The sequence below is a fragment of the Arachis hypogaea genome, chromosome 15 (assembly GCF_003086295.3).
Source record: "Arachis hypogaea cultivar Tifrunner chromosome 15, arahy.Tifrunner.gnm2.J5K5, whole genome shotgun sequence".
NCBI lineage: Eukaryota > Viridiplantae > Streptophyta > Magnoliopsida > Fabales > Fabaceae > Arachis > Arachis hypogaea.
In genome coordinates, this window is record NC_092050.1 from 14,989,229 (window position 1) to 15,007,499 (window position 18,271).

General features: G+C 35.5%; 1 protein-coding gene and 1 long non-coding RNA gene across 2 annotated transcripts; one reads left to right on the plus strand and one right to left on the minus strand.

The window, feature by feature from the left end:
• Positions 1-5,745: 5,745 nt before the first annotated feature.
• LOC140179126 (uncharacterized) lies at positions 5,746-7,260 on the plus strand. The gene is made up of 2 exons (XM_072217756.1): positions 5,746-5,915; positions 6,753-7,260. The coding sequence occupies exons 1-2, from the start codon at positions 5,746-5,748 to the stop codon at positions 7,258-7,260; spliced, it is 678 nt and encodes a 225-aa protein (XP_072073857.1).
• A 202-nt stretch (positions 7,261-7,462) lies between these two features.
• LOC140179474 (uncharacterized) lies at positions 7,463-10,395 on the minus strand. Its single transcript, XR_011872948.1, has 3 exons — positions 10,212-10,395; positions 10,061-10,116; positions 7,463-7,735 (listed from the first exon to the last, which is right to left on the minus strand). It is a non-coding gene; the product is annotated as an uncharacterized lncRNA (long non-coding RNA).
• Between the last annotated feature and the right edge of the window lie 7,876 nt (positions 10,396-18,271).

The window sequence follows — 18,271 nt, forward strand, 5'->3', positions numbered from 1 at the left end:
GATTATTTTTTAAAATTTTAGAAATAAAAATTATTTACATGTGTATTTTTGAAGACTGAATTGACTCTAAATAAATTTATAACATATTAGATAACACGTGACATGTCATATGTCACTAACATAACATGTCAACCAATCATCTTATCACATGTGACATTAATAAATAATACATTATCATCTAACTAATAAAATGATTAATTTAACTTATGTTTTATGCTTAGATACAAGGAAATAAATCTATTATTATTATTATTAATTATTATTATTAGAGAAAGTATAGGGAGTCAATGACCTAAGCGTACAATGTGTACAATGAAGGTTTAGAAAGTATTAGAGATATGATTATTAGTGTTACATTATCCTGTCAGATTACATTTTTGGGATGAGTGATTTCAAGACATGGTATTAGAGTTCTAGATTCGGAAGGTCAAGAGTTCAAACCTTAGTGAACCCAAAATTAGCTTTTTATAACATGAGATGTTTATTATTCCTGGTATTCGGATGATTATTCTGCATAGTATAGATGTACACATTGTACACTTAGGCCATTGGCTCTCTAGCACTACTCTTATTATTATTATGTGGGATAGATTTGGAAGCATTATATTACAAATTTACATACACTATCTACTCATATATCCAATATTTTTAAGGGTTCTTATCTACTACTTAATATTGTCAAAATTTAAATTCAAATACAGCGTATTAAGAGGCATACTAATGTGCTCTCCACTAGGTTTCACCTGCAAGTTTAAATGTTATGTTACCCTTTCTTGGGATTAATTTTTTTCAAAATTGATTAGGGATTTGGCATAAGTTTGATGTGATAGACCTAATGAAAAGAAGCCCAATTGAATTAGCAAATTCTTAGTCCAGTAATAGTAATGTTGGGTTCCTTCTGATAAAAGGGAAAAAGAAAATGAAGTTCCTATTAGTCACTGGACTCTTGGAAACACTATATTGTAGGAGTTGAAACACCAGATATCTCATCCTCGTGACGGAAAAAAAAAGGAAACACAAGATATCTCATATAAAGTTTTCTTCTAAAAAAATAAAAGAAGATATCTGATATTCAAATAAGACATGAGTTTAGTATAGTGTGTGTAAGTGTGTTGTATTGTAAAAGGCCAAAAAAAAAAAAGGACATGTGATCTGTCCAAAAAAAACAAAAAAAAGTAAGACATGTGAAGATCAAAAGGAAATGTATTATGTATTGTTTGTACCTTTTATACTCCGGAGTATAGTTGTCAAAATTGAATCGGTGATTGAACTGACCAGACTATTGGGTTACTAAATTATTAGTTTAACTGGTAAATTATTGGTTGAACTGATTGATTCGGTCTTATATAAATAAAAATAAAAAATAGTCAAAAATTTAAAATTAAAATTTAAAATATATATTTTTATTAATATTTTAAGAATATCTAACTATTCTAAAACAATATGAAATAGGAACAATAAATATTTTGTTAATTTTACTCTATCATAGATATTTTTATTTTGTTTTTATATTAAAATAATTATTATTTTTAAATTTTAATAATTTATTAATTAGTTTATATCTATTATACTATTATATACTACAAGTATTTACTAAAAAATAATATTATTAGATATTATATAATTATGAAAAGAAAAAATAAGTGAGTCTATAATTATTGTTAAATAAAAATATAATTAATTTAATGATGAGTGAGTTTATAACTAAAATTAAAATAAATTAAATAGAAGTAAACTATTTAATAAAAGATATCTATATGTATTATAATTTGCATATATATTAATAAGAAGCATGACAATTCGGTGGCAAAAAGGGACATTTTTCTCACAAGACAAGGGTTTGAACCCATCTCACACGTTTTGAGAAATTTTAAATTTCAAGCGGTTCGATAGAACTGGTCTTATCGAATTTGACCGATTCACTCTGTGTTTGACCAGTTCATTCTGGTTTTGTACCTTGTGCGGTCCAAATATCAGACTAGGCCGGTATTGGATCCGATTCACCGGTTTTTCGGTCCGATTTTAATAACTATGCATCGGAGAAACCGGGTTATACCTCGGCAGGTTCACCCACATTCAACATTAACAATGAAGATCTCGGCTCAAGCCAATGACTCATTCAATCTCAACTAAAATATAAATCAGGGTGAAGGCCGACGATAAGGACCAAAAGTATTCAACACCACCTCATTGATTATACACTCATTTTCTTAAATGATTCTTCACTGACTTGAGCATCGGAGTCCTTTTTTGCAGGTACCACGCTTGGGTCCGAGTTCACGAGGATACTCCAAGTCTAGATCGAGCTGTTAGACGCCTGGGATTAGCACAAGACCGACGTATAGCTCGAAAAGAGTATCCTTCCCACAACATTTGGCGCCCACCGTGGGGCCCGGCCTCGCTTTTTAATTTTGATCTAACACTACTATATTTGACTTGCATCTTCTTTTCTTTGCAGAAGCCAAACTATGACAAATCATTTAGTAACCCCCCAAGCCAACCCAACCAATGCGGAACTCTTGGCTGCCAATGCTACTTTACAGGTGGAAAATCAACGAATGGCCGAACTGTTAGCAGCAATGCAAAACAACGGCGAAGAAAAGAACGATAATAAGAAGGTCAATAACAACTTCCATGAGGAACAACAGTTAGAGTCGAACGTGAAGACAGGAGAAGCACCTCCCAAGGCAGAAAGACGACGGTCTGGCCCTTTTTCTGAAGAAATAATGAATTTCAAAATGCCTAAAAAATTTACACTCCCAATGACTTTGATACCGTACAAGGGGATCAGAGATCCTAAAGTTCATGTCACAAAATTCGAATCTATGATGTTTCTCAATATTGACTCCGATCCCATCTTGTGCCGATCTTTTCCAACTTTTTTAGATGGAGCTGCTTTATTATGGTTTTCTAACTTACCTGCAGAATTTGAAAGACTACATGACACGCTTCACAACAGCGGTCATGGAAATCACAGACCTCAATCCAGAGGTACAGCTACATGTAATAAAGAGTGGCCTCCGACTTGAAAAATTCCAGGAAGCAATAGCAGTTGTAAGCCGAAGACATTGGAAGAATTTAGGGATAAAGCAACCGGACGAATTGAAATTGAAGAATTACGTGAAGCCAAAGAAATGAAAGATCATCATCTCGAAAGGAAGAAGAGAAACCTCCCAGGTCTCAGAACAAGGATTTCAAAAAGCCTTTCAAATTGACGCCGAAGTTTTACTCATACACCAAGTTCAACACCAAAAGGGAGGACATTATCAAAGAAAACCTGCACAACAAACTAATAAAACCTCCGAGCAAAGCAGGAACATATCAGGATCAGAATTATGTAGACAGAAGAAAACATTGTGCATTTCACCAGAAGTAAGGCCATACCATTGGTGATTGCGTAGTGGCTAAAGACTTGTTGGAGAGGCTAGCAAGACAAGGCTTACTGGATAAATACGTCACTTCTAGAAGCCAGAAGGAAGCAACCTCGGACACTGACAAACCGAACTATAGTTTGAATCATAAAGAAAAAGGAAATTTGTATAGACCATTTGAAACCCCTGCCTCTAAAGGAATAATAAACTATATTTCAGGTGGCTTCGCAAGATGAGGAGCAACTAACACAGTTAGGAAAATAAGTTACAGAGCCATGATGACAATGGAAGGATCTCATTAAAGGATACAAGCCTCGGCTCCAGCCGCCCAAATCACTTTTGGCACGTCTGACTTCAAGTCTCAATGTCTGAACTTGGACGATCCAGTAGTAATCTCAATCCACGTGGGGGAGCTAACAGTCAAAAAGGTTCTACTCGACCCCAGGAGTAGTGCTGACGTATTGTTCTACTCCACATTCAAGAAGATGCAACTTAGCGACAAAGCACTGCAACCATCACCCGGAGAATTGGTAGGATTCTACGGAGAAAGAGTCCCTGTATTAGGTTATGTATGGTTGAGAATGACACTAGGGGAGTCACCGAACTCGAAAACCCTGGATATTCAATTTTTAGTAGTTGATTGTGCTAGCCCTTATATTGTTATTTTGGGACGTCCGTCCCTTAACTCTTTTGGAGCCATTATCTCCACGGTTCACCTTTGTGTTGAATTCCCTGTGCAGGATAACATGGTGGCAATAGTGCATGCCGACCACAAAGAGGCTAGACAATGCTACAATGCAGGATTGAAAGCCACCCCAAAGGAGATCATCACAAGAGTCCACTCTGTTTACAACTCAGAGAACATTCCAACTTTGCCAAGGAGCAACAACAGTCGCCCCACCCCAACAGATGACCTAGAAAAGGTACAACTAGGGAGTGCCGATCAGTTTACTAACATCGGTCCTGTTTTCTCTGCAAGAACGAAACAAAATCTGATTGAAACATTAAAGTCCAATTCCGACCTATTCGCATGGACACCTTCTGACATGCCAGGAATATATCCGAATTTCATATGTCACAAGTTAGCAGTAAGCCCTAACGCCCGACCTATAAGGCAAAAGAAATGAAACCTGGGCACAAAGAGAAGAAATGCAGCAACAGCAGAGACATAGAAGTTACTCGATGCATGTTTCATCCGAGAACTTCGATTCTCCTCATGGTTAGCCAAGTGGTAATGGTAAAGAAGAGCTTAGAAAAATGGTGTGTGTGTGTGTGTGGACTTCATAGATCAAAACAAAGCCTGCCCGAAGGACTCTTACTCACTCTCAAACATTAATAGATTGGTGGACGACACATCGAGTTTCCAAGTGCTCAGTTTTATGGATGCCTATTCTGACTACAACCAAATACTAATGCATCTAGATAACGAAGACAAAACAGCGTTCATGACTGATCAAGGTAACTTTTGTTATAAAGTCATGCCTTTCGAGTTGAAAAATGCAAGAGCAACTTATTAAAGACTAATGGACAAAATCTTCAAAGATTAAATTGGCCGAAACATTGAAATATATGTCAATGACATGGTGGTCAAATCAAGCTCAGAACAACAACATGAGGCTGATCTTAATGAAATTTTCCAACAACTCCAAAAGTACAATATGAGACTAAACCCAGAGAAGTGTGCATTTGGAGTACATGGAGTAAATTCCTGGGATTCCTACTAACAAACAGGAGGATAGAAGCCAATCCTGACAAGTGTCAGGCTGTGATAAACATGCAATCAGCTCGGTCCATCAAGGAAGTGCAGCAACTCACAGGTCACCCAGCAGCCTTGTCCCGATTCTTGCCTGCAGCAGTGGCCAAGTCATATCACTTCTTCAACACCTTGAGAAAGGCCGAGAAGTTCGTCCGGACAGACGAATGTGAAAAAGCCTTTATCAATTTCAAAAACCTCCTAGATTCACCAACCATACTCCAGAAGCCCCAACAAGGTACACCCATTTACTTATTCCTTTCAATTTCAACTAACATGGTTAGCTTCGTGCTTGTAACAGAAATAGGAAAAGAACAACAGCTAGTGTATTTTGTGAGAAAAGTAATACAAAATGCCGAAACAAGATGCCCAACGATAGAAAAATTAGCATTTGGATTGGTCATTATAGCTTGGCGCTTGCGGCATTATTTTCAGACGCATCAGATAATAGTTCGGACCGGTCAGCCTCTACGTCAAATATTATCAAAACCAGATCTAGCAGGACTACTTACAAAATGGGCAATAGAGCTCTCAGAATTCGACATCTTTTATCAATCATGAGGATCTCTTAAAGTCCAAGCACTAGCCGACTTTATTTCGGAATTCACCAACATAGAAGAAATGGTCACGAAATGGGAACTATATGTAGATGGTGCATCAAATGAGAGCGGAAGTAGAGTTGGGATCCTACTAAAAGACAACACAGGAGTGCACACTGAACAGTCAATAGAATTCCTCTTTCAAGCCACCAACAACCAAGCCGAATATGAAGCACTCCTTGCAGGCCTAAGGTTAGCAAGAGAAGTAGAAGTCAAAAACCTAAAGATATATTGCAACTCCCTTCTCGTAGTACAACAGGTAACTGGTGATTTTCAGGTATATTCGGCAAAAAACATGATACAACATTTTCAAAATTTTGAAATATCACATATACTTAGAGAACAAAACTATAGGACCGATATTTTATCCAAATTAGCTACATATAGGGTAACTGATTCATCCGACAAATTATCTCATCTTACACTAACAAAACTAAGTTTAGACATCAAATCTGTTTTAAGTATGTCACAGGAAGAAGATTGGCGAAACCCATTCATTCGCTATTTGAAAACTAGAGAAATACCAGAAAACGAAAACCCAAGGTCATTTAGACATAAAGCAAGCCATTACACCATGATGGGAGCCGACCTATATAAACGGGGTATCTCTAGCCCATTGCTAAAATGCCTCGGCCAAGCTGATGCAGAAAACGCTATCGCCAAAATCCATGATGGAATATGTTGACACCATGCTGGAGGTAGAAGTTTGACCATAAAAATTTTACGAGCAGGATACTACTGGCCGATGTTATGAGAAGACTATAGAAACAATGTACAGAAGTGCGATACATGCCAAAAGTGTGCACCACTCATCCATAGCCCAGCCGAGTTGTTGCACACCTCGGATATTAGTTAGCCTTTTCATAAATGGGGGATGGATATACTCGGCTCATTCCCGGTAGCACCAGGACAGGTAAAATTTCTATTAGTAGCAATTGATTACTTCACAAAATGGATAGAAGCACAGCCACTTGCGAAAATAACATCGGACAAGGTACAAACGTTCATTTGAAAATCTATTATATGTAGATATGGTCTTCCTAGGAAAATCATTTCTGATAATGGTCGAAAATTTACTGTTAAGAAAATTGCTTCGTTTTTAACTGATCTTCAAATTAAACACTATTTTTCCTCTATCGAGCATCCACAAAGTAATGGGCTCGCAGAGGCAGCTAACAAGATAATTTTGCAGGCTCTAAGGAAAAAGTTAACAGATGCAAAGGGATGCCGGGCCGAACTCATACCAGAAATATTGTGGAGCTATAACACAACACCACAATTCACAACGAACAAAACCCCGTTTCGGCTAGTATACGTTACGAATTGCATGATCCCCATTGAGGTCGGTCAAGGCTCGACTCAGGCCGAATATTTTGATGAAGGCACCAATATAGATGCAAGATCGGCCGAACTTGATACAATTAACGTTGAACGATGCCTCACCGAACTTCGACAGAAATCAATGCAGCTAGCCATGCAAAAGCAATACAACAAAAAAGTACGACCGAGGATACTAAGTCAAGGAGACTTGGTGTAACACCCTAATTAGCCTAAGCTTTACCTCGCATCGTAAAGCAAAGATTAATCCAAGATTGCGACAGTTCTAAGCTCATACATATAATATATAAAAAGAATTAAAATATCTAGAAGCCTGATGAAGGATATAGCTCAAAAATAGGATTTCAAAAGTGCAAAACGTACTAACAGAGCTCCTAACTTTAAGCACAAGAATACAGATGTAATACAACAAAAGTTAATAGTATAATATCATAAGGATCTAGCCTCGGCTCGCGGAGTTTAAGCCGGCTAGCTGTATACACAGATAATACAGAAGTCTAACAGTAACAAAAGCTTATACAGTTTTTCTCTCTCAAATACAAGCCTCTAGGCCAAAATCAAAATACAAAAGATGAGAGACATATACAAAATAAACAAAAGACTACAAAAGATATCCGGATCCTCCGCTCCTATCACCATCCAAACAACTCACTGAGGTGGGTTGCGACTTACATCTGAAAAATACAACAGAGATATGGTATGAGAGCTGGAGGTTCTCAGTATGGTAACAGTGTCCAGTGATGTAGGATATAAGACCCTGAGACGCCAAAGGCAATCCTAGGCTCCATATCCATCACAAGAATTCAAACTTAAAGCATTCTAAAATAAATAAGCATAAGTATATAAATCTTAACATAACTAAACATGGTACTTTATCTTAGGGGATTTCTAATCTAATCAAACACCGTTATCCCACAGCCTTCATCAACCTATCCTCCATGCGATCCCATCGCCACCGCCTTCCAAACCTCCTCAATCCTAGTAGAACGCACAATTAATAGCAATGCAAGTAAACCACAAGTAGAAGCATATAAGGCAAGTAACCCAATTAGCAATTAGACATGTTATACGGATAGGCATACAATTATAAGTCAGCAAAGCATACAAACAGATAAAAGATGCACATGATGAATGCCTGCCCTATTGGCTGTGATATCACATTGTTGGTTCAACTGCCAACCCGACACATCTCCATGGAGATGTCGCCCTCCGGAATCATCATATGGGAACCCCCGAGATATAGTGCTCAGACCACTATCCAAGATCTTGCGCCTGCACGCTCTATTGATCCGAAGGAATGCGAGCGGGATACTCTTGCCACGGACCTCACATCTCAACGCAAGCGGGACGAACCACCACCCTTATGCCGCCGCTACTACCTCGACAGGCGGGATCCAACCACCGTCCCTGCCGGGCGCATAGTGTCTCATAATCTCAATATAAAACAGTAGTTCAGTGGTTTTTCAGAAAACATTTTCAATACATCTGTGATTCCTCATCACACATTCGAGTCCTCGACTCCTCTCAACCACTGTCAGTTCACATTTTCATTTCAAGCTCAACAGTTCCTCAATTCTCATCTCATACATCAACCATTCATCACATACCACCAAACCATCCTCAGTACACCAGAAACCTAGGCCTCCATTTTCTAAGTTTTCCAAATAATATCATATAAAGCCATTAAGTTCTTTCCCATATTTTAAATGTCCAAAGCTAGGCCCAATAATCCTAAAATGGTGTTATAGAAACTTACAACCTTGTTAGGAAGGTAGAATAGTTGAGAACAAAGTTAAAATTTGAGAAACAGGACGTGTGCGTACGCACAGGGGTGTGCGCGCGCACGCCCAGGAGAAGTTTCAAAACTTGTGCGTACGCATAGAGGTGTGCGTACTCACAGGTACCAAAATTTACGAAGTCTATTTGCTCGCACAACTTGTGCCAGTGCCCCCAACAGACTGGCCTTCCCAACGTGTGCGTGCGCACAGGGCTGTGCGTACGCACAGGTTGCAATTTCTCATTGGTGTGTGCGCGCACAAGCTGTGCTAGCGCTGCAAGCAGGAAGCCTTCCCCTGCATGTGCGTACGCATAGATCTGTGCGTCCGCACAGGTTTAAATTTTTGCAGGGCTGTGCGTGCGTACATACCAGAAATCATAAAATTCTGCAACTTTGTAGAATTTCAAATTTTTAACACCAACTTTGAATGATCATAACTTCCTCTACAAAATTTCAAATTTTACAAACTTTATATCATTTTGAAGGGTTTTCAATGGAATTTAATTCTAAACAATTTCCAACAAATTTTGAAAACTGAGGCAAAATTTATGATCAGACAAAGTTCACCAGAAACCAACCTTTTCCAAAAGTTCACAATTTACCAAATTCCCGATTTTCACCACTCCAACCAACTAAAACCAAGCAAAGCCATTCCAAACTCCATTTTTCATCAAAACCTACCACTTGGGTCATATTACACCATTCTTACCATATATCTCTTCACATTTCATCATTCTCAATCTCAACATCAATTATATAACACTTATAAACAATCCACATTCCAATTTACCATTCATCAACCTCAACATTACATCTATCATCACCATTCACTTTTCAATTCACATAAATCAATCATCATCATCATATCATCATAATTACTCAACCTTACCAACTCATCATAAATCATCATGCATCATCATTCAACCAATCAACAATCATTTTAATCTACACCTATCCTATGGGTCACTAGCCTAAGTGTCCATGAATATTATATATTACATAGAGGAAACCGAAACTATACCTTGGCTGATTCCCTATATGAACCAAAACTCCAATATGAGCACAAGTAAGCTCTCAAACACTATCCAAGCTTTCAATGTAACTCCAACAAGCACCAACAAGCTCTAAACTCACAATTATCAAGCTATATATGCATAAACCATCACAAATCAACCTAGGGCTCAACATAAACATAATCTCACAAAGGTTAAAGAACTCTTACCTTTCCCAATAGCTTTGGAAGCCAAAACCCAATGCTAAGCAAGGATTAGAGTGAACCTAAACATCCAAAATCACAAAATCTCACTTAGTTACAAACCCTAAAACTCGAAATTTTGGAGAGAAGAACTGAGATGGATTCGAGCTTTTCTTACCAGTTTCTCATATTGGTTTTGTAGAGCTCTCCACAAGGAACACGTAGCCGTAAACGGTGCGGCGATCGGAGCTCTGTAGCTCAAGATATGAGCTTGGGAAGAAGAGGATGAATAGTGTCAATGGTGTTTCTCTTCTTCTTCTTCTCAGCTGGTATGGGTGTGTGTGTTTATGTGTGTTATGGCTGATTGGGTTCATTAATGGACCCTTATATATGTTGAGCTTGGGCCCAACTTGGGCCCGGTCTAACCCGTTAGTATTTTTAGCCCGTTTGGCCCAACTTCGGGCCAAACCTTTAAAAATTAACGCTCGATTTTCGACTTCTAATATTTTCTAGGGTTTTTGACTATTTTCACTTTTTCTCACACAGCACCAGGTAGACTTAAACCGGTTCAACCGGTTCAACTGCCAGTTTGTGATTTTTCATGATTTTTCGCAGAAAACACTTTTCCTGACTCAGAAAAACCTACTGAGTCCAAAAATCACATTTAAATCCTCCAATTCTCACTCTAACTTTTCGGAACGTAATTTGGGCAATTAATTACTTAATTAACCGATTGATTAGTTGCGGTTCTGACACTTGATATTGAGACAAATAGAAGAAGTTCGAAAACCTGCAGGACACAAAAATCTGGCGGCATCTTAGGAAGGACCTTTCCGAATCTCCAAGGTCGTCAGCAGAGGAGCTTATTGCCTTGAAACGTTAGATGGCACAGCCATACCTAACACCTAGAATATTTCATCTTTAAAGCTTTATTACAGTTAAATCCTCTTTGTAAATGGAGTGGCCAGGTACTCTTTTTCCTGATCACGGAATTTTTTCCCTAAAGAGAATTTTACTCGGACAAATTTTAACGAGGCCGACAATTCCACACCTTTCGAAACTGATAGGTCATCTCCATATGAATAAAATTCCACTACTTCTTATTTTCATTATCCGTTATATTGACATATATCATTCAAACCAACAAAAAAGGCAAGTTAATAGCAATATTCACAAACATGCATTCACAAGTCAAATTTTAAGTCAAACTGACGTTATAAGTCAAATTAGCAGTTTGCAAAACAAAACCAATCTAAAATTGGTTACCAAGTTCACAATTCCAAACTACAAATTCAAAAAATTACAAATGTTTCAAATTCTTCAAGAGGGGGGAGGGACATTCTCATCGTGCTTCTCACCTCGTCCTCAACCAGCTTTCCATCAATCACAATTTTGGTCACATCAAGTTAACCAGCATCAAATTCGGGCGAAAATAAGGAGACCTGACTAACAGCACGGTCAAACCCCGTAGCAAACATTTCAAAGTCCTTCTTCTTCTAATTCATGAATACAAGATGTCATCTCGTCTTTTGTCTTATCATTTTCCTTAATCTCAGCTTAAAGAAGACGAATCTGATCTTGAAACTTCACAATCTCCTCCTCCCCATGTTTCATGTTCACAGTCACGTCGATGATAACATCATCCCTCTCCTTCACAGATCGCTCTAAGCCAGTGACCTTATCCACAGCAACCTGTTGCTCTGCTCCCAGCAACTCGGTAGCACGTCCAACACATAACAAACGCGAAGCCACAATCTACAAATAGAGCTAAACAATGATGAATACATATCGAAAATAAATTCATAAAGCAAAAAACTTACTAACCTGGATGAATTTCCCCATCCCCTCCACACTAGTTCGGCGAGTCAGCCACATATCCCCAGGATAATGGGAAACTTTGTCAACAAGCTCCCCAATGGGAATTGGTCACTCCAGAGAGACTGTGGGTTCACCCTTCCAATAAAACCATGAAGTTTCTTCTATCTCTCGAACACCGATCTATCACCGACTATAGCACCTTTATCTTCCTCGGATATGACTTCCAGGGATTTATGCGATTCATTTCTCTTCCTCTTCAAAGACATAGAAGGTTGAGCAGCAGAATGAGTGGCATCCCCATCAGCCTCCTTCACCATCCCATAACTACTACCGCCTTTTTCTTTTTTTCGATGCAAAAAAGACTGGAGCCGAGAAGTATTTAGATGAGGCACTCGTCCACCTACAAATGAAAATAATACATCAAGAACCAGAAATCATCAAAATTAAAAACACAGGTTTATATTACCTATATATGCTTTTAACCCTTCTTTATCATTCTCCTTCTCGAAATGTAAGAGATCAGGAATAGACAAACATTCACCAGTAGCAAAATTCTCTATTAGAAAATCCAAAAATAGATCTTCCTCCTCACTCATCTCCGTAGCCTCAAGGATCTGCATTGGTTCTGAACACCAATACAAATGGTACTTTTCTATCAGCTCACTATCTAAATAAAACGGATGCTCGGTCTCTAAGGATCGAACTTTTACAAACATGGGTTTAAGTTTTTAAAGAGAATTTATACAAGAGAAAAATGGAACGTCCAGAAAAACTACTAAGAAAAACCCAAAGACCCTTCGGCACCCCCTTCGATTGAAATAAAGAGAAGAAAACATTTAGAGAAGCAGGAAAATCCAAAAAGTCCATTAGACATTCAAATGCCCACAAAAACGCCCATGAATTAGGGTGTAACTACGAGGGAGCATAGTTAAGCTAAGTTAAGACCTTACACTCGAAATCCAAAAAAGGGAATTTCACGTTCAACTTAGTAAAACAAGGAGTATATATACATGTAAAAATACTCCCAATTCCGTCTCCTTTCACAAACTCTCTCCTTACTCGTACAAGGGAAAAGTTCAACAAAAACCCCCAACCCCTCCTTCACAAGCTTCAGAGCTTCCAACTCACGAAGCGACTCGGCATCACAGTATGACGACGCATGAGTCTTTACATCCACATGCACCCAATGCTACGAATTTTTCTTATTTATTTCAACTACTTTCACTTTGTCTTTCTCCTTTTCTTTCTCTCTAATAATTTTTTTGAAGAAAAGTAACACAAAGACAGGGACAGGAAGATAAGGAGATTAACCTTTCGAAGTCATGCTGTTTTCCAACTTAAGCAAAACTGACTTGAGTCGTGTGTTGTGTTTTTTTCCAAGGAAGAAACGACAATAAAGTATAATTACAACCCACTAATTTAGTGAGAAGGTCAAATTAAAATTGTTCACATACCTAACACGAATAGTCCAGTTTACACTTGGGCAAACAAAAATTTATTGCGGCCCAATTAGCAAGGTAAAACCATTATTAAACTTCATTTTTAACCATTAAAAAATCCTAGGATGGAAACTGCAGTAACGCGCGTTGAGCTTGGGGACTAAGATATTTGTCTCAAAAAACCGAGGTATAACCACACGAGGTAAGCTCAACTTGATAAACTACATTTTCCAAGTCAAGCTTAGGGGCTATGTATTGTACCTCTTATACGTCGGCCCTAAAGTCGGCCACGAAGATCTCGACTCAACCCAATGACTCATTCAATCTCAACTAAACTATAAATTAGGGTGAAGGCTGACGATAAGAGCCAGAATCATTCAACACCATCTCACTGATTATATACTGATTTTCTTAAATGATTCTTCACTTACTTGAGCATCAGAATCTTTTTTTCAGGTACCACGCTTGGATCCGAGTTCACGATAATACTCCAAGTCTGGATTGAATTGTTAGACACCTTGGATTAGCACAAAACCGACATATAATTCGAAAAGAGTATCTTTTCCAAAACATATTATAATACTTATCTCCCAAAATTTGATACTTATTTGATTTGATATTCAACTCATTTGAAAATGATGGAATATATAAATTTATGTGATTGGTTCAAGTAAAGAGCTTCATCGATGGTGCAAAATGCAGTCCATCTATCCCAAAAATTTCTTTAAGTTGGGGGTATGTATAGGCTTGCTTGATCCTCTGTTAAGATACAAGCAGTTGCCCCTGTCTAAAGATTTATTGAAGAGTGAGTGGTCCGTTTTGTGTGATAGGAAAACATGAGTTGAAATCACATGCAAAAGGAATCATTCAATTATGGTATTATGTCTTCACTTGAATTGAAGTTGGCGTGGCTATTCAGAATTGAATTATTATTCTTCAATCATAATGCACATGCATTAAAATTAGCTATAAAAATCAATCATAAATGTAAAATATATATTAAAATATAATATATATTAAAAATAAATTAAATTATATATATATATATATATATATATTTATATATAAATATATTAATAATTAATTTTAGTAAATAAATTTAATGTAAAAATAGTAGTTTTGATTATTTTTAATATCAGGTGGGAGTCCTACCATTTATAGAACGTAACATCATCATCTTCACACTGGGACCCAATAGGGCTCTATAGTCACGCACTTTAGCTCTACTATCAATTGAATGATGATACAAGACAAGGGAGCTTTTGAGACACCATTAAATTTCCGCACCAATCAAAATTGAATTTATTTATCTGTGTATGAAGAAAGTTAATTAGTATATATAGATCAAAGTATGCCCCATCTTGACATTATATGTGAATATTGAATATTCTGTCGACAATAATGTATTTTGTAATGAGTAATGGTGGTAGTTTGGATCTTACGATGATGCTGATGCTGAGGTTGCTGCTGAGCGGTTAGTTTGGCTTGTGGAAGTGCAAGTCCCCACGTATAACCGAGCTTTGTGGTGATGATGCTGCTGGACTTTGGGTACATATGTAATATATTAGGTAGTATTTGAAAGAGATATTGAGACTGAAAAATTATAACGGAAAGACAAGAAACTGAAATAAGTTTTAGTATTGTGGGTTCTGAAATGAGTTGGAGTGGATTTAGAATTTTCAGTAGCGACGAGAGCAGGGACGAACATAACGGGGCGAGTGGAGGCCTCGACCCTCAATTTTTTTTTAAAAAATTAATAGTAATAAGTTATTATGTATAATTTAATTAAAAAAATTATTTAGTATTTAGTGATCTAGTATAAATAAAAGTCTAATTTAATTTAAATATTAATTATTTTTAATATCTAAAAATTAAGTAACAATATTAAAAGAATCTGAAAAAAATATTATTACTAATATTGTTTAATTAGATAAAAAAATTTAATCTCATAAAGTGAATTTTTTTCCTTCTTGTGACCATCTTTTTTTATTCATTTGGTATTAATTCTCTCTGTTTCAACTGCTACAACTAAGAGATTTTTTTAACTATAAATATTATGAAAAATAACTTAGAAACAAAATAAAAGATGAATTTCTTGCTAATTGTCTTTTAATTATATTGAAAAAAATTGTTGAAAAATTTGACACAAATTCTATTATCGATGAATTTTATGATACGAAGAATCGACCACTTCGTTAGTAAAAAGTATACACATATTTTTTGTACTTTAAAATATATTCTCTATTGGTATATTTTTGTAATACATCTTATATTATATAATTTTTTTTACATAATTTTTAATATTATATGTGTTATTGACCCCCATGATATCATTTCTGAATCCGTCTCTGGACGAGAGTTATTTCAATAGGAGTTAGAACTAGTAAACCAGCTTCATGTGATTCTGTAATCAATCAGTGAAACTGACAACTGAGAGAGAGGACAGAGTGGTATGAAAATTTGATAAAAAAATGTGTTTATTCTACTAACTCTTTTGTGCAGGTGTTGTAGGCAGAGGTATTTTCGGCAGATACATCTTGTTGATATTTCCATTCAACTTTCATAGTGTTGTTTGAGCGTACCTGAAATAGTCTATATCCTTCCAAGATCAAACAACCAAGCACACCTCACCTGCCAAATGAGCTCACAACTAATGAACAAGTGAAAAGTAGTTTCAAGACTTATGACATAAAACACACATGTTATCATTCTGGCCAATAACACCTAATCTACATGGTCTTTTTCTTGTATTCATCCTACCAACCGATGCAAACCAAGTAAACAACTCAACCCTTGGTGGGACGAATCATCTCCAAATAGTACTAGTGAAGCTATAGCTTATGAACGAAAATGGTGGTTGGTCGGCTTTTTTGCGGTCATCTGGACAATTTGGTTAAAAAGAAATGATAGAATCTTCAAAACTCAAGGTTCAAGTGTGGTACAGATCCTTTATAAGTTACGATGAGTGGATTGGTAGTGAACTCTGTGGTTGTTGATGGCAATGTCGGAAATGGTTAAGGGTTGTTATTTTTAGCGTTATGAGATTTTGTTTCTTTTCTTTTGCCCCACCTTATTGTGTTGAGCTTTTTTACTTCAAAAAAAAAGTATTGTGTTTGGTGTAAAGTGAGAGACAGAAATTGAAATAAGAATGAAACTCTAATTTAATTTGCACAAAAAAATAAAGTTGGAATTAATTATTGAAATAGGAGTATTTTAAGTATAAAATATTATTAAAATTTCAATTTTCGTCTCCAAAAATTTTTTATGTCTCCACTTTTTTAAGGTACTAAATTACTAAAATTTTGGAAACAAATATAAAAATTTTAATATTAATTTCTAGACCAATAAACATAACACAAAATTTTAATTTTTCAACATGTGTTTCAATACCTTAAAACAAATGGCACTTTAAAAAAAAAAATATTCACTTAAAATCTTTTAGTCCGGTAATTTTAACATTTAATTTGTTACTTCAATATTTAACAGAATAAATAATAATTAAATAGTTAAATCTGATATATACCTCAAATGAAATGGTAACTTTAATGCTACAGTTCGGTAACAGATAATGCAACTCATATTCTTTATTGCGGTTATTAATTCTCACATCTGAAGATTTTAAATAGTAAATTCATCGACTATAAGAAATGTTCTCGAGAGTGCATAAGATATGTTCAAAAAAAATTTTCTATAGAAATTTTTAAAAAAATATTTGTTAAACTTATTTAAATGTTAGAGTGTCTTTTTATATATATTTATTCTTTAAAAAAAAAATGAAACATACCTCATCTTCTGGTAAGAAGAACAAACCTCAAATTTTGTAAGAACCGACATATATATGCACATCGAATAAAGTTATGGCCACCACTCAAATAAAGATCCCAAAAATAATTTTATGATAAAAACGTCTATGTGGCAAAATCTAAATTCTAAATTCTAAAGCCACATTTTTCATTTAAAATCATAACTTTTCACAAAGAAAAGCGTCATCTAATGGAAAAAAGTAAATTAGAAGATTTAAGAGAAGAAATAATTAAATTATCAAAATTAATAGATCAAAAACTAATGATTTTAACTAATGTTAACTGTAATGACACCGAATTCTTAAAATTAATACAAAATGATTTTTCTCAAAATCTTTATTTTACTATAAGTTTTATTGAAGGACTTCAAAAACCTGAAAAAATTTATGTTTCACACGGAATTTCTAAAAAATGTTACCATGGAAATGATTCCCCACATCTTTATCATACTTTTAACCCACAATTAAATTCTATAGTAGATATGCTTGAAGAAATATTAGTATCCATAAAATTTCAAAGAAATAAGGAAAAAGATAATCCCAAAGAAGAAAATTTTCAAAATATAATCAACATAACAGAATTAAAAGTAAAACCACCATTGAAATTATGAATATTGAAGAAAAATTAGAAGAAGTTACAATACTTTTTAAACAATTAAAAATGGCTCAAGAAAATAATATTATGGAACAGAGATTTCAAATAGAAGAAGAATTAGTAAATTCTGAAAATATAGAAAATGAAGAACACACCCTAAATTATTCAAGTGACGAAGAACCAGCAATTCCAATACAAGTAAAAAATGAAGCTGGAACATCTAAGGATAATCAATCTCAATTTAAATGGGAAACAGGTTTTGATAATTATGCTTTTAAAAAAGGATTTATAAATAAAGATTCAAAATATACAAAAATACCATCAAAATACGTTCCTAAAATCCAGGAAATGGAAGGAGAAAGAATGTTCGATTTAGACTGTAAAAAGAATGAAAAAGAAATTTTCGAGAACTGGTTGAATTCCTTCTTATTAGAAGCCTTTACTAATCCAAAATTTAGTGAATTGTCTGGAAGAGATATTTGGAATTACATAGGGTTTCATACTAAAGGAACTGTAAGAGATTATATGACATCAATAGAAAACCAAATAATAGAAGAATTAGCAACAAAAACAACAGCTTATGA

Excerpts from the sequence above, each read along its gene's own strand:
- LOC140179126 (XM_072217756.1), top strand. The coding sequence starts at position 5,746 with ATGGTCACGAAATGGGAACTATATGTAGATGGTGCATCAAATGAGAGC. Across the intron at positions 5,916-6,752 it reads GCACTCCTTGCAGGCCTAAG|ATATGGTCTTCCTAGGAAAA; the intron begins GTTAGCAAGAGA and ends TATTATATGTAG.